The sequence below is a fragment of the Sylvia atricapilla genome, chromosome 13 (genome assembly GCF_009819655.1).
Source record: "Sylvia atricapilla isolate bSylAtr1 chromosome 13, bSylAtr1.pri, whole genome shotgun sequence".
Lineage (NCBI taxonomy): Eukaryota > Metazoa > Chordata > Aves > Passeriformes > Sylviidae > Sylvia > Sylvia atricapilla.
This window is the reverse complement of record NC_089152.1, coordinates 19,656,196-19,680,587: the sequence shown is the minus strand read 5'-3', so window position 1 is coordinate 19,680,587 and position 24,392 is coordinate 19,656,196. Positions and strand designations below refer to the sequence as shown.

The 24,392-nt window shown below is 45.3% G+C and overlaps 2 protein-coding genes across 2 annotated transcripts in view; one reads left to right on the top strand and one right to left on the bottom strand.

Annotated features, from left to right (window-relative positions):
* Positions 1–1,688: 1,688 nt before the first annotated feature.
* ISL2 (ISL LIM homeobox 2) lies at positions 1,689–4,524 on the top strand. The gene is made up of 6 exons (XM_066328753.1): positions 1,689–1,788; positions 2,904–3,093; positions 3,278–3,537; positions 3,647–3,930; positions 4,018–4,188; positions 4,320–4,524. Exons 1-6 carry the CDS (start codon positions 1,731–1,733, stop codon positions 4,434–4,436), a joined length of 1,080 nt encoding a protein of 359 aa, XP_066184850.1. The 5' UTR covers positions 1,689–1,730; the 3' UTR covers positions 4,437–4,524.
* A 2,016-nt stretch (positions 4,525–6,540) lies between these two features.
* Positions 6,541–24,392, bottom strand: part of SCAPER (S-phase cyclin A associated protein in the ER) — a 144,076-nt gene continuing 126,224 nt past the window's right edge. Inside the window, exons 30-32 of the mRNA XM_066328752.1 lie at positions 11,131–11,322; positions 8,573–8,624; positions 6,541–6,973 (exon numbers count right to left, since the gene is read on the bottom strand). Of these exons, the coding sequence (XP_066184849.1) occupies positions 6,879–6,973; positions 8,573–8,624; positions 11,131–11,322 (339 nt within the window). The 3' untranslated portion in view covers positions 6,541–6,878. The remainder of the gene's footprint in view (positions 6,974–8,572; positions 8,625–11,130; positions 11,323–24,392) is intronic.

Genomic DNA, 24,392 nt, shown 5'->3' with positions numbered 1-24,392 from the left:
TCGGGGTCACCGCAGTTTGAAGGACCAACTAAACTTTCCCAGTCGCCTTCATACCTCTCACCTCTGACTGGCTCTGCTACTGGCGATGCTAGCGGCAGGCAGCAGCCAGAGCACAACCCCCAGCAGGAGCCACACGGGCAGGGGAACACCCGGGCTGAGCCTGCCCTGAGGATGTCACTGCTGCACCGCGCCTCTGCACCTTCGCTCACGCAGGGGCAGGCAAGGATACCAAAACCCCTTGGTGACACACGGCCCTGCTGAAGTGGGTGCTTCCAATGGCAGCCGTCCTCCTTTCCCCCGCAGCTATTGTACAAATTTAAAAGCTCGCTTTCAACATTTGGGGTCCTCAAAGGGGTAGCAGGGGCTGTGGTCGGGCTGGTAGAGCGGGCCAAATAGCGAAACACTTTATCCGAAGCGTCCTCTCCCCCTCCCCAGCCCCTGGGGTTGCATACTCGCAGGGTGCCTGACTCGCACAAAAGACAAGTGCTTCAACTGGAAAACCCATCCCGCCTCTCTCCTCTGAGAAAACTGAGCGCAGCCTGCCCTTCCTGAGCCAACATCTAAAGTCACCACGTCCTTCCCTAGCCACACAGGCTGGCAAATGCCTGTCAAATTCCACGCGTAAAATTGAAAAGGTGGAGGAGCAGGACAGGACCATAGCCCCAAGAGAGCGGCAATCTCAATTCCGGCGTGTATAAGCTTTCCTGGACCTTGTGAGGCACTCGTGCTGCCGTTCTGCAAAGTCTTCGCGAATTTAACACCGAGTCAAAGGCGACTGAAGTGCTTTCCCTAGGTTTCTGCTAATGCACGGGAAACCCATGAAGACATGGGGGAATGAGGGAAGAAAAAAGAACGGGAGGCAGAAAAAAGCAACAGGAGAGGTTCAACTGCGGGAACAGCACGGAATCACGTGCATAAAAATGCGGCAAACCACTATTTTTTCTCCGCTAATTTCAACTGGTCGCGGGGCTGCTGCCCGGATCGGCGGCCCGACGGCGCGGTCGGTTCTGTTCCGGCCCGTTGGGGCTGTCGCACACGGGCTGGGAACTGCTCCGCGGCTGCCCGGCGCCAAGCCGGGGTCCGCGGGCAGCCGCTGTCCGCCGGCAGCTTCCGCGCAGCGCCGCGACCGTCCCGCCGCTCCGCCCGCGGGCACCTGCCGGCCGCACGCCGAAACGCCGGGAAAAGAACAACGAAATAAACCGCAAAAGAGACGAGAAAGAGAAGGAAAAGGGAAATAAAAGAAGAAAATTATAGGCGAAATAAAAGTCAAAAAGAATAACTGGGAAAACAGGGGAGGGAAAACAACTACAATGAATCTCCTGGTCCTCGGGCCGCCGGTGCCGCCGCTCCCGGCGCGCAGGGCCGAGCGCACGGCGGCGGGCGGGGCGGGGGTCCCGGGGCCGCCCGGGGCAGAAGCTTCTCCCGCCGGGCGCGGGGCAGCGCGCCCCGTCCGTGCCGCCGTCGCGCGGCTCCAGCGCGGGTCCCGCGGGCCGTGCGCCCCGCTCCGCGCCCATTGTTCGGCAGCGCCAATCCGCGGGCTCTCCCCGCGGCCGCCAATCGCCTCCGGGGCCCGCGGCTGAGGTCAGCTCCGCTGCGCGCTGACATCACGGCGCGGCCCGGCGGGGCGGGCCCGGGGGGGCGGGCGCGGCCCCCGCCCCGCGCCGCGCGGGTAGTGCTGGAGCGGCGGCTCCGCATCCCGCATCGCCGCCGGTGCGCAGGGGGCCGCCCGCATGGTGGACATCCTCCTGCCGCGGCCGCTCCCGGGCGCCATGGGGGAGCCCTCCAAGAGTAAGTGCGCGCGGCGCAGCGACACGCGGGGCCAAGGCGGCGGCGGGGCGCGGGGCTCCGCGGGTCCGGCTCCGCGCCGCCTCTGCCGTCGGGTGGGCCGGCGGAGCGCGGGCGCGCTGACAGCGCCGGGAAGGGCTGCGGGCCCTCGGCGGGCGCGGACGGCTGCGGGCTCGGCCCCCGGCAACTCCGGGGCCGCTATTCCCGTCCGTGCCCGGCGCTGCCCGGCCCCGCTGGCCCCGTTCTTTGCCGAATGCCTGTCCTTCCTGCTGTCCGCGCCGCTGAGCTCATTTCTTTCGCCTGTTTCCATTTCTTTCTCTGCTTCCCTCTGCTTTGCCTTTCTTTCTTTCTTTCTTTGCCCGTGCTACCGTTTTTCTTTCTTTATCTCTTTCGTGTTTCAGTTAATTTTTTTAATCTTTCCGTCTTTTTAAAAAATTTCATTTTCTTTCTGTTCTTGTTTAGTTTTATTTCTATTTCTGTTTCTTTCATTCCATGTCTCTTACTGTTTTCATTTGACCATGTTCCCATTGTAACTGTCTCTGAGTTTTAGATGCTTTTATATCTCTTTCAATCATTCTGTTTTACTTTATCCTTTCTTTCTTTCTTTCTTTCTTTCTTTCTTTCTTTCTTTCTTTCTTTCTTTCTTTCTTCCTTTCTTTCTTTCTTTCTTTCTTTCTTTCTTTCCTTAATTCCTTCCTTCCTTTTTTGTTTGTTTGTTTGTTTGTTTGTTTCCTTGTCTGTTTCTTTGTTTTTTAAGTTTTCGTCATCCGTTGTTTTATTGCTTTTGTGTTTCGGCTTTTATTTTCATTTTCCGAAATTCTACTTTCGCATCTCTGTCTTTCTGCATTTATTTGTCTTGATCAAGTTTCTGTCTTTTTTTTTTTTTTTCTGTCTTTTCTTTCTTTCTTTTTTTCCTGGCCGTATTCGTCTCCTTTCATGTTTCCATCATTTCTGTCCGTGTATCTGTCTTTATTTCTCTTTCTTCCTCTATCGGAAAACAACCCAAACAAATCAGAATAAGAAAAAAGGATGAAGCGTAAAAAAGCGCCTTTCCGTCCTTGCCGGCGCCTGCTGTGGCACGGCGCTGGCGGTGACCGAACCCCGCTCGCTCCCGGCAGGGCGGCCGGGGCTGGCCCTGTGCGCGGGCTGCGGGGGCCGCATCCAGGACCCCTTCCTGCTGCGGGTGTCGCCGGACCTGGAGTGGCACGTCGCCTGCCTCAAGTGCGCCGAGTGCGGGCAGCCCCTGGACGAGACGTGCACATGCTTCCTGCGCGACGGCAAGGCCTACTGCAAACGGGATTACAGCAGGTGACCAAAGCTCGTTAGGGGAAAACAAAATAAACTGACCCCAAAAAGTACAAAAGCCCCTTAATTCCCCCGAATTTCCCCCAACGAAAACCCGACTCTCGGCCGCTGCCCGCCCCCGCGGCCCCTCCTGGAGCCGCCCCGACGGCGCGGCCGCGGGCTCTGACGGTGCGCGGCGTCTTCGCAGGCTCTTCGGCATCAAGTGCGCCCAGTGCCGGGCGGCGTTCAGCAGCAGCGACCTGGTGATGCGCGCCCGCGACCAAGTCTACCACCTCGAGTGCTTCCGCTGCGCCGCCTGCGGCCGCCAGCTCCTGCCCGGAGACCAGTTCTGCCTGCGGGAGCGCGACCTGCTCTGCCGCGCCGACCACGGGCCGCCCTCCGACGGCGCCGCCGCCCGCGGCCCGCGCAGCCCCGCGCTGCCGCCGGCCGCCGCCGCGCACCTCGCAGGTACCGGCTCCCGGGCGGGGCGGGCGGCGGGCCCGGGGCGGGGGCGGGGGGCTGCCGAGGGCCGGCGGGCGGCCGCGCTGACGGTGCGCGCCTTCCCCGCCCGTCGCAGAGCCCGTGCCCGGGCGGCCGCCCGCCCCGCGGCCGCCGGCGCACAAGGCGGCGGAGAAGACCACCCGCGTCCGTACGGTGCTGAACGAGAAGCAGCTGCACACGCTGAGGACCTGCTACGCCGCCAACCCGCGCCCCGACGCCCTGATGAAAGAGCAGCTGGTGGAAATGACGGGGCTCAGTCCCCGAGTCATCCGCGTCTGGTTCCAGAACAAGCGCTGCAAGGACAAGAAAAAGTCCATCCTCATGAAGCAGCTCCAGCAGCAGCAGCACAGCGACAAGACGGTGAGCGCCCGGCCCTTCCCGCCGGGGAGGGAGAGGTGGGCGGGGGGGCTCGGGCGGCAGCCGCGCTGAATGCCCGTGTGCCCGCAGAGCCTGCAGGGCCTCACCGGGACGCCGCTGGTGGCCGGCAGCCCCATCCGCCACGAAAGCGCCGTGCAGGGCAGCGCCGTGGAGGTCCAGACCTACCAACCGCCCTGGAAGGCGCTCAGCGAGTTCGCCCTGCAGAACGACCTGGAGCAGCCCGCCGCCTTCCAGCAGCTGGTGAGCCGCGCCGGGCCGCGGGTCGGGCCGCGGGGGACAGGCGGGCCCCGGGCCGCCGGGCCCGGCCGCTGCGGACGGGGGACGGGGCAGGGGGTGATCGCGCCGGGCCCTCACCGCCGCTACTCCCCCAGGTCTCCTTCTCCGAGTCCGGCTCCTTGGGCACCTCTTCCGGCAGCGACGTGACGTCGCTGTCCTCCCAGCTCCCCGACACCCCCAACAGCATGGTACCCAGCCCGGCCGAGACGTGAAGCGGCCCGTCCGCCCCGCCGCGGGACCTCCGCATGCCTGCGCTCCCTGCATGAGACACCCGGCCCCGGGCCGCTCCCAGAGCGTCGGACAAACGCCTTTGTTTTTTAATTATTCTTATTTAAAACCAAACAAAAATATGTTACCGATGGCCAAAAAAGCACCGGGATCCTCGCTGCCTTCACCAGACCGGAGAGAGGGCCCCTGCCCTGGTTATTTCGTGGTTTTGTTCTTTTTTTTCCATGCGGATTTCGATGTTTCCTTTTCCCAAAGAAACGCGGATTTCCCCACCGAAGCCCGGCACGGTGACGGGCTGCCTCGTCAGCCGCTTGCCATGGGGACGGTTTTTCTTCTCTTTTTGGAAGGGAAAGATAAACAATAATTTTAAAAAATCTACGAAAGGGGGAGAGACTCCTCCGGCGCGCGGCCGCGGAGCCGGCCTGGACCTTCCTCCGCGGAGCCGTGCCGTCCAGCCTCATCTCACACCGATGCCTCGCCCGGGCCGCGGTCCCCGGCCCCGCACGATCGCTGGAAAAACGGGACACGGAAACGAGAATTTTTAACGGGAAAACCAATACTAATAATGTTAAGTTATCAATGGACGAAGGATGGATTGTTTGAGCCTTTAATGATCAAAAGTAAGTTATTGTTATTTATTGTCAGAGTCAGCGGTTGAATAGTGGGATTAAATATTTTGGACTTAATAAAAAAAAAGAAAAAAAGAAAAAAAAAAGAGAAGAAAAATGGATTTAAACGAAAAAACCAAAACCTAATTTTAAAAGGTGGCGGAAGGGTGGCGAAGGGGCACCTCATGCGCGGAGCGGCGCGGCCATAGGGGTCGGGATGGGAACAGAGGCGGTCGGGACGGGAGAGCCGCAGCTCCTCGGGCACGGCCTCAGCGCCCCGCGCTAATCGGCTTTCGGAACCGGGGCCGCTTATTTACAGCAGGGGAGGCGGAGCGCGGGTTTCGCTTTCGGAGTAGCCCCCAGGCTCGGCCGGCCGTGCGCTCACCTGCCGCGGGTCGGAGCCGCCTCGCCTGCTCCCGGGGGCGGCGGGGAGCTCCCCCTGGGCGGCGAGGCCAGCCCTACCCTCCCGTTTATCCATCGCCCCCGTCCCACACCCAGACGGCGACTCCTTATCTGCCTCTGGTATCACCCGGGAGCGCGGCGTTTCCCGCGCCCTCCCCATCGCCCGCGCGGACTGCTCAGGACCAGCTCCCTGCGGGATCGCCGGGCGGCCAAATCCCGGCCACGGCCCCGGGCGCCAGGGGAGCGGCGGGAGAGCCGGGACCCGCCGGAGCCCTCCGGGCCGCAGGGGACGGACAGCGCGGCGCAGCGGTGGCTTCACCGCCGGCAGACCGCGGAGCGGGTGTGCAGGGACCGGGTGTGCAGGGACCGGGTGTGCAGGGACCGCGTGTGCAGGGACCGGGTGTGCAGGGACCGGGTGCGCAGGGACCGGGTGCGCAGGGACCGAGTGTGCAGGGACCGGGTGTGCAGGGACCGGGTGTGCAGGGACCGGGCTCCCGGGGCACACGGAGCGGCCCGGGCCCGCGGCCGCCTCAGCCTGGGGCTGCTCTGCACCGCCGGGACGGGCAGCTCTCCCGGCCGGGGACAGGTGGGGTGGGAACCCTGCCGCCCTCCCAGCCCTGCCGCGGGGTCCCCGCGGTACCCGGCTCCGTCCGGCTCGGGCTGGAGCCCCGCGGGTTCTCCCGGGGTCCGCCAGGAGCGGGCTGCTCCGGTGCCGATGCGGTGCCGGTGCCGATGCGCGGTGCCGGTCCCCGCCGCAGCGCAGGAAGCGGCTCCGGGCCGGGCGGCAGCCGCGGAGCGCTCACGGCCCGGGGACACCGGGAGGCTGCGGCCGGCCCGAGCCTAACCCAGAGCTTCAAAACGCATCAGGGCTAAAGAATCTGTCTTAGCTGACGTACCCTCAATTACCCCAAAAATTATAAGCAAACTTCCCCCAGGGCCAGATCTGACGAATTACTTTGATTTGATTCTGATTGATTCTTAATTAACGAGAAAGACATCTTATGAGTGTTTTTTCCATCTCTTTCTGAACCGTGTTGCTTATGGTAATTCAGACATATTGATGATTTTAACACAGAAATCACACAAGACAGAATAAGTTATTTTATTACAAGATATATAGAACATATTTTCTCTATCTGCAACCTTATTTCAGCAGTTCTGCAGTGCAAGTCCCACCACAGGGCAGAAAACACCAAAATCATGACATTGCATACAAGAACGAAATAAACTCAAATTATCAAAATTACAAAACAAAACTTGGAAGTATCTACAGTACTTATACAAATAGTGCAAATTATATATCTACAGCGTAAGTATTTAGAGTATCAAAAACGTTTAGGAACAGAGTTTTAAAGAAGGTAATCAGCAGGAACCGGTCAGTGACGATGTTAGGAATTTAAAAACTAAATGCAGCTCTTATTTTTTCAAGAAGAACTGTCGAGCTTCTTCCCAGAACTGCCGGGGGAATCTGTTGGAGAGCTCAAGGTAATCTTGAGAACTGAAAAATTTTTCTGTTAAAGACAGAACATAAAATTACCAAGTTATTCCCTCTTAAGATAAGATGGCAATAAAACAAGAATAATGAATGTGCAGCCAATTTGAGATACTTCAAGTAATTTACTCCCCTCTCTCTATCCAAAGACCGTGCAGTGACACTTCTGTGGAGCTCGGGACATCTACGCTTGGCTTTAAGAACGGGGGCACAGGGTCTGATGAGCAAAGGCTTCCATTTGTAAGCTGCTCAGGCTCTCTGCCCTGTGCAGAGGAACACTATACATCTCTGCACACTTTATGTTCTTGGACCCACTGGGGACCAGCTCATTCTACTCTGGGCAGCCTCAGCAGCGTTTTCTGCTCAGCAGTTTCTTTTTTTTACCACAAAGGGCTGCAGAAGAGTTGTGCTCCCGACTCCTCAGAGCTCAGAGCGTAAGCAGAAATTGCAGCTTTCACTCTCGAGAGTGTGCAGTGACGTGGACAGGACTTCACTGTGCACAGGTTTGAGGGTCTGACCCTCCACAGAGCACCCAACTATGAAGTTTGTGCTTTCAGGTTTTATTCTCGTCAGTGTTATTATTCCCATTTGTTTTGGGGACACCATCCCTCAGATTCAAGCGATAGATAAAAATAATCCTGCCTACACTACTATTAAGTCAACTTTTTTGCATCTGGGGAATGTTTAGAAATCACACTCACATGTCACCACATCTTTGTTTAAAAGTTCCTTCAGTTTGAACAGTGAAAATAAAAAACAAGTTTTCCACTTGGATTTTAGATGTTTCTCAAGCAGATTCTCATGCAAACACAATCCTGGAAAGTTGGTGCTGCAGACACTGCACGAGGCTGCTTCAGGCTGAGATGTCTAATGTTGCCAGTAAAAATCTCCATAAAGTTACCTTAATTTTGTAATTTATTTAAAAAAAAACCTTTATGCTTTAGACCTAGAACCACTCATCTCCTGGGAAATGCTGAGGAAATGGTGGTGGATTTCTACTTGTTATAAGGGAGAAATGACTGACCGAGCATTGCGTTTTATGCACAATGTGGCTACTCAGGATGAGATGCCCATCAACACTTGAATTTCAGCTGTGTTTAGCAAGTAACAGCCATCTCAGCTGAGAATCTTTCCAATGTTTAGCCTAGAAAGGTTGACTGCATTTAAAATAATATTTATAATAACTGAGGGGGAAAAAAATCACGACTCTTTTGCAAACTGACAAACTTTAAAGGACAATTACAGGACAGTATTTTACAGATTTTTGGCTCCCTGGATGTATTGGTGTGGCTGCATAGCTTCTGCAACCTAAAACTTTTGAAGGCAGCCTTTGTGTCAGCTAATTAAATATGTGCAGGTACAGTATCACATTTTAAGACATGATACCACATAGCATTGAATAAAGATTAACAGTCCGAATCCCTGACAGACAAGCAGCAGACTGGAAGACGTGTATGTGCAGGTCAGGATGTAAGCCAGGAAGCCCACCCCCAAATTGTAAAATCCTGCTGCAATTTACTCTATTTCTTTTCAGCAATGCTGATTCAAAAAACTTCAATCACAGTATCTACACATTTTCATACCCAACTGTTACTCTGTTACACTGCAAGGAACGTACCCCTCTGCTGAGATAACTGATTTTCCATTTGGCCTGAGCTCTGTGCAAAATCCTATGGGGAAAAACAAACAAACAAAAAGACACCAGGTTTTCGGATCTTACATCTGAGGAATTAAAACAACATTTTAAAGTCTTCAAATTTGTTCAAAAACACTGATACTCCAAGTAATCTGTAAATTAACAAATGTGGCTTGTTTGCTACATATTGTAACATAATATCACCAGTGTTTTTTACTTAAATTCTGTAATTCAGAGTGGATTTTAATAAATTTATTTATATCTGTTTTCAAAAAATATATTTTTAGTACACAACAGAGAACCCAAGGCTTTAATGTCTTCTTAGGAAATAGTTATTATTGTGATTTTTTAATTTATCATAGACATGTTTCTGTAAAACAAATAGTGTTTCAGATTTTTGCTCCCAACTCCAAATATAACTTAAAAAAATTAATGACTGATCCCAATTTCAATGGCTGTGCTTCCCAGCACCCTGGGAGCCTGAGGTGCTGATCTCCTGGAGAATGTGGAGTTGCTGCCCAGCACTGCTGGAGCCAGCTGTGCCCCCAGCTGTGCCCCCAGCGTGGAGCACTGCACGATCCCACTGCTGTCAGGCCTTGGGATGCAGCATCCCTGGAGCCAGCAGGGACACTGAGCTCACCCAGAACCAGCCAGCTCCCCACCACATATCCTGTCCTTTGCTGGAGTCTTCACCCAGCAGAACACTGAAGAAGGGATTACCCAAGAGAAGATGCAACACAGCAAATCGTGGATACTCCTGAATGTTTCTACTCATTTCTGCACATCTCAAAACAGAAGTAACAAAAATAAACAGGCTGATGCAAACTTCAGCTGATGGAAATAAATCTCTCGGTAAGGGAGAACACTGTAAAATGCAGCAATGCTCTTCCTTTGATTTTGGCTGCACATTTAACACACTGTATTTAAGTGATATATTCGTACACACCACCAAACTTTTACGTAAACAGGACTTCTTTTTGCGTTCCCTGGCAAAGGAAGAAGCTCATTTTCTAGTCACCAGGCAACATTTTACAGTCTTACCCAAACCTACTGAAGCAAATGAGAGATTTGCCTGACAAACAGCAGCCAGTTGAAATAGAAATAGAGAGGCAAGTCCCTTCTGTGTGTGTGGGATCTCAGCATTCCCTGGATCCTGCCAGCACTGCTCTCCATGTGTACGTGTGCAGTATTTGGGATTAGACTTTCAAATGGGCAAAATACCGAAGGACCGGTGAGGTCAGCAGTGACAGGACACTTTACAGCACACACAACTCTCCCATATTTTAATAGAACACCTTCCTTAAAAAGCCTCCAGGCACAGTACCCATCTGGGATATAACTAACTGGAAATCAAATTAGTAACATTGGCCCTTATAAATATACTTACACTTTACCGTAGCTGCTGCGGATTTTAGTGCCATTCTATCTCTCACAGCACACAAATCAAGGTAAACAACCTTAATTATTCATATAGGGAACATTCTCCTCCATTCCCATGTTTTTTGGCTGAAAACCTCCAAACTAAACTTGCTGCATTAATTAATAATGCAAATTTTTTTTTTCAGTTTCACTATTAAAAAATCAAAGAGGTTAAATTATAGTTGTGTATTTAACCAGAAGTTCATTACTATACGGCAAATGTTTTTTAATACTAGGTTCCAAACTTATTTTTAAAAAGTGCTCTACAATTATTTTAGTATTAAAAGAATAAAAAGTAGCTGCATTCTTAAGTTTGATGTTACACAAAGACTTTTAGTAAATATTTAAATCTTGTACTTTCTCTCTCAAATGCATGTAGCCTATTCTTGGACTAGCTGTAAAGCACTGTGAAGCAAAGAAGTTCGATTATCATTTCTTTATCAACAACAGTAACTTTCAGGTGACTGATACAGGGTTACAGACTCCTAAAAGTGTATTTATTTTTAGTAGTAGAGTGTTTACGAAAACGGCATTTATTCACTGGAAACTGTCAATAAAATGCATGAAAACTGTGAGGCATGCAAAAAAAAAATTTGATAGATAAAACAGCATATAAATTTAGACAAAGGGAGGAAAAATAATGCAAATCTTTATTCAAACGAGTATTTGTAATGACCTCGGTGGCTTACTGTCAAAAATAAAGATTGCAAGATTAGACTGGTAACATATGTTTTGTGTATTTTCTGCATAAAATATATACACTTACCCGGTTCTCTGTAAATCTATGGTGCACAGTATACAACTGTACATTTATATGTAAACACATTAATATAGCAATTTCAGATACGCTACATGGGCAGGAATTAAAAAAAGAATCATTTCAAGATCTACATCAAATCTTCCCAGTACATCCAGTAACTTTAATGGAGACTGGATTGGGCACAGATAGTGAGAACCTGAACTACTCAGTAACCTTGTAGTGTGATAAAATGCCTCCAGTAGGGGTGTCATCTGTGGTTTGAGAAGAGCTGCAGAGAATCTGAAAGTACTTCACTGCTCTCTGCCTGTTTTATTGAAGCTCCCCACCCTGAGAGCAAAGGCTAGCACAGCCCTGACCGTACCTGGATGAAGGTGGCCAGTAAAACACAGCTCATCTCCTGCTCCAGGATGATCTTGTTCTGAGGGTTATTGAAGCACGCAGCTATGAGCGAAGGGAAGAGCACTTTGATTAACCGAGGGTCACTGAAATACTGGAAAGGCAACTGGCAGAGCTTTTGCAGCACCGTGGGGTGACGGCCAGACTGTACAATGATCTGAAAATACAAACACAACAAAATTAAACCACGTGATCTATCTGTTCTTCTCTTCCTCTTAACCACCAAGGGTGCTGAAGTCATACTAAAAAAATGCGCATGGATGAGGAGTAAGTACTAAAAATAAAGCCTATAACATTAAGTTCAAATAACTTCTGTTTCCGTGTGCAAGTACTATTTTTATTGTGGAATAATATAAAAATTATAAAGCTCTGAAAGTTCTTTTTTCTCTATCACCCAAAAAGACAGTAAATAAGCAAGGGATTAATTTACAGATTACAATAAAATAGATAATTTAATACCTTAATTCAAGTGACAAAGAATTATAGCTCAGGGACTATTCTAAGTTAGAGCCATGAAACAAAAACCCCCAACGCCTGTCATTTAAACACACTGAGCACGGGGGGAAAAAAAAAATCCAGGAAAAAAAATCACCAGGATTTTAAAAACCCTCCTGAAGCCTGACCATCCTTTCCTGGAGCTGGCAATTTGAGAGGACTATGTTTCATGGGAGATGTCTGCCACATATTCTCAGGCACCAAAAAGAAAAGGGGATTGTGAGCTGCCCAGCCAGGAGTTTCTGTAAGGAGAGACTCCAGAGATCCTCCCATCTGTATTCCTTATCTCAGTTTCTATCAGTGCCATTGGCTCTAAAAGGAGAATTGTTTAGATAAATGGGACTGTTGTCATGAAGAAGGCTAAGTTTACAACTGTATACATCTGAAGAAATAAGGCAATGCTATCACTGGTCTCCTACAAAGGAACCTTTCCAATTCACTTGATATTCTTATAAAATCTTTGCCATAAACTAAAAAATGCCTAAATCAAATCTGTTCCAAGTAACCCTGATTAGACAATTACAATATGAAAGAGCTGTTTGACCCAAAGTTGGCTTTTTGGCATAGGAGGAAGCTTCTATAACGTCGGAACACTGTAAAACTGAGGGTCACGACTGTAAATTGTACTTGGAAAAACACAATTTTACAGGTCCACACCCAGACAAGACTGCATTCAAATTAAAACCAGAAGGACAGAAAGAAGCAGTTAAGACTACAGGAACATAAATTACAGGGATTTACAAGTTTTCAAAGCACTTTTAATAATACCTTTAGAGCACACACTAAGTTGATAATGCAGTTCAGTTTAAAAACAAGATGAACAAAATAATAGTTTGCATTTGTTTCAGTTCACCAGTCATAAAAGACTTTGAAAACCTTTCAAAATACTGGTAGCAATGTCTTAATGCCCTTAAAGACAGGAGGAATTTTTAAAAGACAGCAAAAAAAGTGACAATTAAGTATACCTTCAGACACTGTTTTGAAGAAAATATCACTGAAGCATGTGGATGATTCTAAACTCTCAGCTTCCACCCTGTAAGCAAGAGGTGCTCTCCAGGTTTGGGAGTACTGTTAACATTTTAAATTAACCAGAGTGCTTATCATACTGTTCTATTGTTCTGTCATAAATTCTACAATCAGTAAAGTATTTAAAGTCAATCAAAATTGGTACTAAAATAACTACAATTGGCATTTCTGATCCAGGACAGAACAAGGGAACTCTTGATTTCTTTTTAATGGCCACCATACCCTTGATGAACAGGCAGAGCCAAAGAAGTTTTTGGGACTTCTAATTTTTCATTTCACAGTTCACTTCCTTTACCTGTCCTAAATATGCCATGGATAGTTAGTGAAGTCCTGCCAAACTCAGAGTGCAGATACTCAAATAGCTTCCATGGAATTACTATTTCATTACCTTTTTCTTTTCAACAGTTTTACTACCATGACGTTATCAACATTAAAGATAGGCAGGTATATAGAGGGGTTGCTGACTGTTTTAATCTGGTATTTATCACATGTGGAATCAATTGAATGATTTCAGCTCATTGTACTAATGCAGCTACTAAACCTGATACACTATATTACGTACTCTGAAGAAAAAAACCATGAGTCACCCCTTACTGGAAAAAGCCCCAATCAAATAAACCTGCAGCAGAGCACATATTCCTTATTTCACTGTCAATGGCTGGAGAAAGTGAAGGCCAGCACCTGACTTAGCAGATGAACAACAAAGAAAGTCAATGAAAACTTTGCACTTCTCTTGCCTTTTTTTTTTTTTTTTTTTTTTTTGAACAGTCACTTCTCTTAGTAATCCCAGGGAGTTTTGCAGGCCTGGAATATGGAATACTCATCTTACAAACTGCTCTCATACAAGACACAAACTCCTTACTGAAATGCAGCTTGCCTTTCTTCCTGCCGCAGACCGGGATCCAGATGCATTTACCTAGAATTAGCTTTTCTTGTTGCTCTCTCTCTAGCCTGCTAGTCAGATATGCCTGTCAAATGTAACAAGATCCTAATTAAATCATTGCATTTCTGTACAGCCAAGCACTTCAGCACCTGCTTAACTTCAGCTATGTGCCTATGTTCCATTAATATTTGCTTGTGGTTTTCTTTTTCTGAACTGAGACCTATCAAATTAGTCCAAGCTACTACAATTTTTTTTAAAATCCACAACAGGCAACCCACATTGATGTTTTCTGTATTTCCTTTTAAAAGTTTGCTTAGTCTCAAAACTTAAAGACATTCATGCAACTTTATTGGTTTTGCCTGTGCTTAGCTGGAATAAATTCCAAGTTATTTTATCTTATTTATGGCCCAACATGTACTAAATGCTAGAACAATCCTGTGAAGACCCAAACAACACACAGGTAAGAGACGCAGCAAATAGGTTTCTGAAATGCTATTTCATGATGAAGGAAGGGAAATTTCCTTTGTGCCCCCAGCCAAACTCCAGGCCCTGATCCATCTCTGAGGTGGAGCCGCTGTTACAGAGTGGGTGAGAATTCAGGTTTAGCACACCAGAAAGCACTGGTCAGTGCAAAAGCCTGCTGAGGAGAGACTGGAGCAAATCAAATGCTCACTTTTAGGACTCTAATCTTGCCTGGTTAGGCAAGACACCTGGTTGGTGTCTGCATTTCCAGGTCTCCCACACCACGTGTGCTGTGCCTGCTGCACCCACAGCCGACGGTCCGGCACCAGGAGTGATGTGACCCGTGGGAACTTTTCACTGAGCCACACCTTTCAAAGCTGACCATCAGTTATCTTCTGCCACTGCCACTTTGTAGCCTTCCGCAGGTCCTGCTAATTTGCTCAATCTCCAATAGCCAGCGGGTCAGGCTCCCTCCTCTGTCCTACCAGCGATCCATGCTCAGTGTGGCTCTGCTCCTGCACGTGCAATAATCATCCCCATCAACTCTACTGGTATTTCTGAAGTTTAATACTTAAGAAAACAAGATTCATGATTTCTGAAGTCTCTAGATGGAATCCATGTTTTCCTCACATTCACTCGGGCCAATATTCACTACAAAGTGTATTGCTTGGCCATTTGCTGCAGTTCCCACTGCGAAAGCCTGAAGCAGTATAAAAGTCAGTCTTTCAAAACAGACTTCAATGACAAAAGCCAGCAATATGCCACACAGCACTCGAGCAATAAATAGGACAATCAATCAAAAAAAAAAAAATTAAAAGCTCCATGTGGTATAAACCAGTAATAAAGTAGTGAGAGGAGCTCATCATTCTGCTGGGAGATAAGGCTTCCTCCAGTCACTCAGGTCACTCAGACCTGAGGTGACTGCTGGAGGGATTTCCATAAGGATATTCCATCCTGGATTCTCAGTTCTTCCCTGCATGCCCACCAGGACAGCAGCCTTCCTCTCCTGCCACTGCTTCCTGGCACCTTGCAAAGGAGAATTTCCCAGGACTGAATGGGTTTTCTAAGGAACTAACAGACCATATGAACCTAAAAAACTTAGGCATGATTTCTCTATGGATAGCAAAGGGGAACACTGCAGCTTTAATTTTTCAGTGAGCTCCAAGGGCCCCGGAATAATGTTCTGATGTTGCTGCAGGAATAAGAATCATAAAAGTGCAGCTCCTTTCCTTCTTTGCAGGGAGATAATGAATAGCACACATAGCAGCCTTTGCCCAAGAACTAGCAAGGGAAACATGTTTTGCTGAACACCTCCTAGTTCTATTTACACACTGCATATGCATATTTGTACTTCACTTAATCTTTCTCTGTATTCCTTTTAACAGCGAAAACTACCATTACTTTAAAATGTATACGTATAAATATGTATAAATCCTCAGGTATTATTCTGTATTTTTGTCAAAGGAGAGTAATAAAATCCAAATAACTAACAGGATCCAGAACTTCAGAATTGGACAGCAACACCACACAATGTCTCAGCAGTTACATGTCACTTCAGATGAAAATCTTACCAATTCAAGAGTTAATTTTACAGAAAACTAAAATAAGAATCCTCTTGCCTTTGAAACTGTATTTTTATAATCAGGAAACGGAGTGTACAAACACGATTTGCATCAACAAAATAAAAATGTCATTTAGAACACTGAAAAATGACTGTATGTAAAATACTGAACAATTATTAGTTATGTTAAAGTGAATTGACAATTCATATATTCATATCATTCATATATTCATATGTTCTGAATGGACATGTAATGGAGATGCATGCTAGTAATTTGTCAAGAACTAGCAGTTCAATTAAATTGCCCTGTGAAGATTCATTAGAGAGTCGAATTTTTGGTGACAATCTGAGTTTCTTTTTCTAAGTTGTAACTGCATTCAAAAAAGAGGAACCAATTGAATTTAAAACTCTGCTTGCAATCTTTCAGAGATTTAAAGAAGATTATGGTCCCAGATTGGTTTCCAATGGTTCTATGCATGTATGTTAAATATTGTCAGATACTTTATTACAAATTACAAAATAAATGGTTCAGTGTCAGACCAAGAACTTTTTCATTGCTTGTGAACCACACAAGGTTAGTCCAGGATTACTGCAGACTGGAAGTGCTGATTTTTAGAGCAATATTTAGTCTAGTTCTAGTGGTGGATTTAGGTTTTCTTGTTTCACTTGGACATTTGCAGCTCTGTAAAGGCATCATTCCTGTCACTTATTTCTGTCAATATATACAATAAAACCACCAGAATTATCTTTTATAGAAGCTAATTCATTTTGTAGTCCGACAGCAGAGTAAGCCAACAGCAAACTTCTTGTCTGTGGAAGGGCAAAACAAAGAAGTGAGAAGTCACTCACTTTGGGAAGAAACTTTGGGAGCAAAGGCACAGCTGGCACCAGTGGCACTGCTGGGGCACAGGGCAGGGGCAGGGCAAGGCACAAGGTGGAGACAACACCCATCTGAGCCTCTGGCACTGCCTCCCACCACCATTCCCAGCCAGGCCATGGAAACTCTGGGTGCTTTCTGCAGTCCATCCGTTCCTTTCATCCACAGAAGAAAGGGAAAATGGGCAGCAGAGAAAGGGAAAAGATTTCCAAGGAGAGAACTGAAATCTGTAGGCACAACCCCAAATGTGGAGTTTGGAACAAAACCTTACAAGTCATCCAAGTGCACTGCTCTTGTGTGACTAACTGTGCATGGAAATGCCGGGTTCTCAGTAGCCTGCAGTCAGGCTGAGGGTTTTTGTTAATTTGGACCAAACGTTAGACCTTGTAGCTATTTTCTCAAGTGAAAACTGAGACAAAGTTATACTAATGTGGATACAGGAACAAGCAGTTGGAAAGTTCAGAACTTCCTGAAGCAAAACCTTCTTTGGCTCTTGGAGAAAAACCTGGCAGTGAAATGGAGTGTTCCACAGGTACTTAGAAACAAATACAGTGCTTATCACTGGGAGCTGAATTCACTTTCTAGGAAAACATCCTTCCCAACAGAATTTCCTTTCATTTTTATGAAACAAAGAATTAAAATGTGCCCTTTACTTGCCTGTGCTCTTCTCCTATAATGCAGCTCATGTTCAGATTTTCTTAGAAATCAGTCTGAGAAGTTAATGGTTCTCTGAGGGGCACTCCCTGCCTTCTCTGCTATCTCAGATGACCTGTGCCTCCAACCTTCAACATGGCCATTATAAACATTAGGATCTCAAAATGGTACCCACTATGGAAACCATTAATGTTTCTTATCCATGTATTTATCATTTATATAAATGTCAATTCTAATTTGTACTAACAAATAATAACTTCATTGAATAGGAACTGTTCATCTAATTCCTGTAACAGTATTCCAGCAAACAGTTAAATCCCTTTGTTTGATGTCAGGTTATTAACAACTTTGTAAAAGAAATAAGTCTTTATATTAGTAGTCCAGAGTTTCTCTTCAAAGTTAGATCTGCATTATTTCTTTGCTTCTATATAAACAGATCTCATACTGCTAGTATTTAATCAGCAGAATATGTCACCACTTAGGCTCTTCTTCTGTTTTAAGGTCAAGCTCTTTTCTCTCCATTTTGCAAACTCCACTATTGGCAAAGCTCTGAGCAAAGAATGTTCTAAATTCCTCCCAGCATTTCTCAGGAATCAGTGCACCATTTCCATGCAAAAAGAAACTTCCAGAATCCTACATTCGAATGTAAAAATAAGAATTTTGCCTATTTGAAAAATTCCAGTGTTTATTTTCTTAGTGTCATGTGTAAGCTTTCAGAGAGAAGATAAGGGTGGCTCAGGAATAACATCAGTCTTCCTACAAACCACATACTAAGCATTGTCCTTTTAGAGCTCTATGGTTTAAGCAGATTCAGGGATGCTCTGTGTTTACATCACAGAAAAAAATTCTTGCATCAGCTTTTGTATAATCATCCTAAGACATATCAACATTTAGGATAGGACAAGGGCCACCACCAGGACAATGATGCACTGAAAATGTAAAAATGTTTATCAAACGTGATGCTAGGGGAAAATCTAGCAAAAGTTCATTATACAAAGCTTTTGAAAAAATGCAGCCCAAAATGACAACTCACGTTAGTTATAAGACAACAAATGAAGTATATATAAGATTAAATTAATCAATCAATCAATAATGTTAAACAAGTATTGTAAAAGATAAACTTCATTACAGTGTGATAAAAGGAAAATGGAAGCAATTCTAATATGCACTGAGGTTACTCATGAATTTAATACTTGTCCAGGCTACAGGAGAAAACAATAATCTAACATCTGACCTGGAAAACTATTAAGGAAAAGCCTAACTTCTGAAGTGATAGCACTTTAGCATTTATTAACATAAAAATAAACATTTAAATGTGATGTTATTCTCACACTTAATGTTAATCATATACTTATGGACCCTGTTAAACCAAAGGGTATCAGTGCTTTCTGGAAAATTCTAAGCTTCATTGTTTCCACAATAATCTAACAAAAGATTCATATGTTTAAGTGTTGGCCTAGTAATTTTTAAGCAAAAATAGTATTATAGGTCCAAATGTATGAGAAATATATATTCTGTCAGATAAAATAAAAAACCTATTGTGACACATCTCAAATCTTCAGGTATTATTCTGAGCCCTGAAGTGATTAGAATTGGCCTTTGCACCCCTGCACTGTTTCTGAAGAATCATCTTCACACTCAGACAACATCTTCAGCTTCGATGATGAACCACTTACAAACTTAGGCTGCTGCTTTGGGCACGATTCTCCAGTCATTTACTCTGAATGAAATCCAGTTGATCTTAAGGAAGATGATTTAATGGGTAGAGAAGAAACAGGAGCAGTCAACAGACGTTCAAGCAAACTATTGTCTGAGGTTTCTGCTAGCATCCTTGGAAACAGAGCTAGTTTTGGTCAAAATCCCCAGAAGGTGTGAATAATTCAAACATTACAGTCTAAAACACATAAAATCCTTTTGTGTGTCTCAGAGCATTTTCTCTCTTCAAAAGCAAACGTTTTCTGTCACACTCTGGAACTCTACTCACAAGTAAGCTACACAGTGTTGGAATTACTATTCCTAGCACGTTTTGTCTAACGGCTTCCACAAGAAATGTAAAGGGTTTCTCAAAGTATCCAGTCATCAACTAAAAAGCTTGTGAAACACTGAGCCACTGGACATATTACAGAGCTGTCCAAGACAAAGCTTCAAACAGAGAGCAAGAAAATGTGCTTTTCTACCAGGAAAAATGAGCTACAATTTACCCTTTACTAAGGAGAGAGGGAGACGAGCAATATTTTCCATAGTACTCCATTAATGCATTTTGCTCTTTATGTTTCAGTATCGCTTCAATCAAGTGCGACTTGAGCTGAACACGCCACGACGGGTTGGGAAGACTTCCCTGGGCCTCTTGCAGGCTCCCACCCTCCGAGCAGCATCCAAGGAAGAACTGTCAGCTGCTGGGAACACAGAGCAGGCCGACGCTGCCTCTGCATGGGGCCGGCCACGGCGGGGACAGCCACGGCGAAACCCAGAGTTTATGAGAGCAGCACAGGGAGTTCCCTCACACATGAGGCCAGACAGACAATAGCTCGCAAGGCTGATTAAATATTTGCAGGCTTTCCACTTTGTTTTAAGTCTCAGCGTGAAAAGCGGTTCCCAAGCAAAGGGGCGAGCGCAGCCCTGGGTGGAGCAGGCAGGAGGACAGCAGCCTTGCGTAAGCTCCTGCCCCGTCCAAACCCAGCACGGCCCAGGCCCAGGTCTGAGCTGGGAACAAACTGCTTACGGAGCAGAGTTATGCCAAACCTGGTGTTTCTTCGATGTGGACGAAGATCCACCGGGGATTAAGCTGAGACCACCAAACTCCTTTATCCTGACCCAGGAGTAGGAGTAGAACACTGCTCCGGAGGCGGCATCAGCTGACGGCTCCCTCTCAGGACTCCTGAGCCTCAGTTAGGGACTGTATTTGAAGGCTGCTGGAAGTACTGGCTTTTATGACTTTGGGTGAGAAGCTTATTCTTTCGTGTTTACAGTTGGAGAGGAAGACAGTAAGATAAATCCAAATGCATTAATTTCTCACACTAATTCCTACACACTCTCTCTTCTCCTCCCTACAGGAATCGGCCAGTCATCACAAACTGAAACGAAATGCACTTTACTTCACACTAAGTCTTTGCTCATATTAAATTACCTTCCCTACATCCTCTCGAAACCCCCCCAAAAACATCCAGGACGCGTTTTGGAATGTTAGAAATACAATTAAGATGTGACACATGAAATGTGTGGTCCCAAATGCTTCTGACATATTTGATTTGCTTTGTCATAGATCATTCTTAAAAAGAAAAAGTTCAACAGGAAGCTCTAACAACAACAAAGGTGTCTGACAAATTATCTAAAAGGCATCTTTTCCCTGACTGCCCAGACAGGAATGCCATCTTTCCTGAAGACATTGGTTCACTTAAGTGAATTTATGTGGCTGAGGATGTAAGGCTGTGAGAGCCAAAGCATACATTACAGAGCTGCCTTAATGTACTCCACTCTAACTCAGGCACTTTAATCCCTAGGGGATTTCTGTTCACAAGCTGAAGTGCTTCTAAATGGGAGTCAAGACTACAACTTCACATGAATCACTCACTTGCCAAAATCAGCTATACCACAAAATTTACCAGGCATACTTGTTCAAACCTATAAAGCTTTAAAACATCAGGGTATGGAGCTTTTAAAAAAAGTTTAAAAGAAAAAACCCATAACCTCAACATGAAATCAATATTCCTAAAAATCCCTTTTTGAGAAGAAATAACAAAATCAGAATTAAGAAATTTCAGATCCTATTTACTTACAGATAGAGATGTTAACTGCATGGTAACTGCCAATTCCTGCATCTTTACTCTTTGTGCTGTACTTTCATGAAGTTCACCTACCAGATGAAAATTGTTCCTGTCACTCCACAGCCCCAAAAGCAACATAAATCACGAAAGTTTAATGACGGCCTCTAGTAAACAATCTATACGGAAACTCTACATATTTTTGTAACTTGCAAGTTTTCCTGTTCACTTCTGTTCTTCACAGTTTTTTCCATTTTAGAAGTATTTTTCTTCCTTCCCGCTAACACTCCAGAAAACTGGCCCCATACTAAAACTCACTATGTACTAACTCTGTCAAAAGCACAAAATAATTTCCCTCCAGAAGGTCACTTTGAATGCAGAGTCCCTTTGTAAGTGTCCCTTGCAGCCCAGTACTTGTAACCACAGCTAGGATGTGTCATACACAGATACGTATTTGTGATACACACTGTGTATGACAAAGCCTCCTGCTATTTTAAGACACAAGAAATGCTTAGAAGAAAATATGACTAGAAGTCAATCATTTAACAAAAAAGGGAAAATAATATTGGGATGAAACCTTTCTTGGGGACTAACTACCATGCTTTGGGTGCCACGAGTGAGTCCTAAATTTCAAGATCCTTCCAGATTTCAAGATCCTTCCAGAACTGTGCCTACCACGAATATTCCAATTTCTTTACATATTATATTTTTACCTGTGATGCTGCTGTGTGACATTTTACATATTTAACATGGGAGGAATTACCTGCCAAAATATCCTGTTATCTCACTGCTCCTTACTCCTTTACCTGCAGTTAGCTGGGATGCCTGAAAGGTGTTTTGCAACAAATAATCCACATCGGTATAGCAAGGAGTAATTTCTAGTAGGTTACTGATACTATTACATCTAATTCCATGTGCTTCTGTTTTCAGCATACATATTATTAGATATTAGCATTTCAATTATTTATGAGTTTATAATAACATACCTTGTTATGGACACAAAAGTCTGGGGATAGAGGGTTTGGGCAGAGAAATAAATTAGACTTACACAACTGGAAGACTTTTGGGAATGAAATCCCTTCTTCAAGGACACACAGTGTGCACGTACATTTTTAAAAAACTTCTAAGAGAACTTTTCACTTCTATCTACAAGCCTAATTTTATAACAAAGTTCTGAAAAGCTGCACACAATTTTTCTTGACTCTTTCAGCAGAAATTTTGTTTTGCAATCTAGCCATAGTATCTTCTAGAAGCATACAGTTCATATCTTACAAGCCCTTAAAGTTGGTGGGATTCTTCTAGAGCACCCTAAATACAGTATGTATCAAAGACTGGGAGAACAAAAGCTAGTTTAATTTAAATAAAGGCATAGGAATTCAAACAAATAATGCATCTTCTTTTGGAGCCTATCGGCAGGATCCAGAGGCTGAGGATCTGATTTGTGAGGACTTTTCAGATGAAAAATATTCCCTAACTGCAATGAATATGGAAAGATTTCTATTCCCAATGCAGCAGTGTGAAAGAAAGCAAATCATCTGTCATTCCTGTTAATTTAATTACAGGACCACATTCAATTATTCAATATAATATGCAAACAAGGTGAGTTGACAGCACATGCTAATTATATTCATTATATTAATTAAATCAAACAATAAAAGGGAATAAAAATATAATAAAATAGAAGGATAATTTTAATTAACAAGCACATTTTAATTAGGAACTGTAATTCTACAGTCTGCCATAGCAGGGTTGGCTATTGAAAGATTGGACATTATGTTTATTACACAGTTTAGCATTCCACGTCTACCCTTGGTATCATGGGACTTGTTTTTGCACAGCAGTAGATTAAATGGTGGCCAGAGAGAGAGAATCCCTTTTCCCTGCTCGTCCTTGCCGAGGAGCAGATGCCCAATCGAGCTGAGCTGGCCTGTGAAGCAGAGGCTGTCTGCTCTGTAGTGAACACAAGTTCACCTGCCAACACAGCACAGGGCAGCTCAGGCCTCACCACTGCCCTCGGAGCATTGCAAATATTACAGAAACACTCCTTGCTTTTTGCAATTTTCACTTTCATAACTGATTTATTTCTTCAGCGACAGCAGCTGCCCTGGAAAAGCTTTACAAATGTTTAAAACAGAATAGGAATGAAGGAAAGGAATATTACTAATATATGTGGGCAGAGTCAGCAAAATCATAGTCTTTCTAAAATAAACAGAGCAAGCACTATCAAAACACTCAGGAATGTATTCCTCAGGAATCCACTGTCCTCACTGCTCCTCGACAGAATCACTTGGGCCCGGCCCAGGAGCCAGGCATGGTGGAAACACCAAGTGGGAGCCCAGGCAGAGGCTCTGTGTGTGGGACCCAGCAGGAGGGGCTGAGGGCTCCTGGAGCTGTGGGGAAATCTGAATCCCCAAGCTACACATGAGAAAAGCACTTTCCTCCTTCTTTTTTAATTTGCTACTCGACTAAGTATAAAGATTTTTACAGACGGCATCATAAATGAAGTTACACCTATATTGTATTAAAGGGCTGGCATATGATGCTCTTGGAAGATTTTGTTCTATGCATGTGAAATATATAGGAAATTGCCCTCTTATGATTTTGTCTGCATAGTGGTAGCAGTTTGCTTACTTAAATTACTGTACTACTACAGAAGGTCAATGCTGAGGTTGACAGGCTGTAAAATTTCTGTTTCAGAAATCTATCTATTCTCCAAACTGGGGAACTGCTTGCTTTGTTTTCTGTGTTTTTTTTTTTAAGTTGCCCTTTTTTTTCTTCTTCCAGTATGCTGCTTTGGATATTTGTCTGTTGATGTGGATAGACAAAGGAACCACAAAATGGGACACAGAAAACTCCAGACAACTGTTTGTTCTTTTTCATTTTGAGTACTGAAAGGAATAAAACCATACCTCTGTTTGTAACAAGAAATACAAATTTAGAGAAGAAACTACTTCAAACTACAAATGTTTCCAGACAAATGCACATTTGATTGCAAGAAGAACCTGGATCTGCCTTGAAATACGTCAGTTATTGACTCAGTTGAAGTTGATTCAAATACTAAATAGAGCTATCTGGCTATACAGAAATTTGTTTTCACAGCTCAAGTCTAGCATATCTATTTTTATTACACTGTACTTGCCAGGACTTCAAGCCTACTATTTGAAAACTTCCACTGTGAGACCAATTTTTTATTTTTAGTAGAACTCCCTAGATGATCAACAATGAAAGCAAAGATTGGAAGCTCTTAATGTAATAAAAAATTAAACCATAACTGAATGAAAAGAAAGCATTTCCCTCTTCATGAAAAGCAGTCTGTCTAGGGGAAGTCACAAAACAAAGAGCACCTTAAAATAATGACCATAAGAAAGTCGTACTGTTTTGCCTGGTAGTAAAAGAAAAATTACTTCCTTTCACTGAAAAACCTTCCAGTATCTTTCAAGTACCTGAGTAAGGAAAGCTTCAGTTTCTCAAAATGCCTTTTTGAACAAAAAAGCCAGACACAAATGCC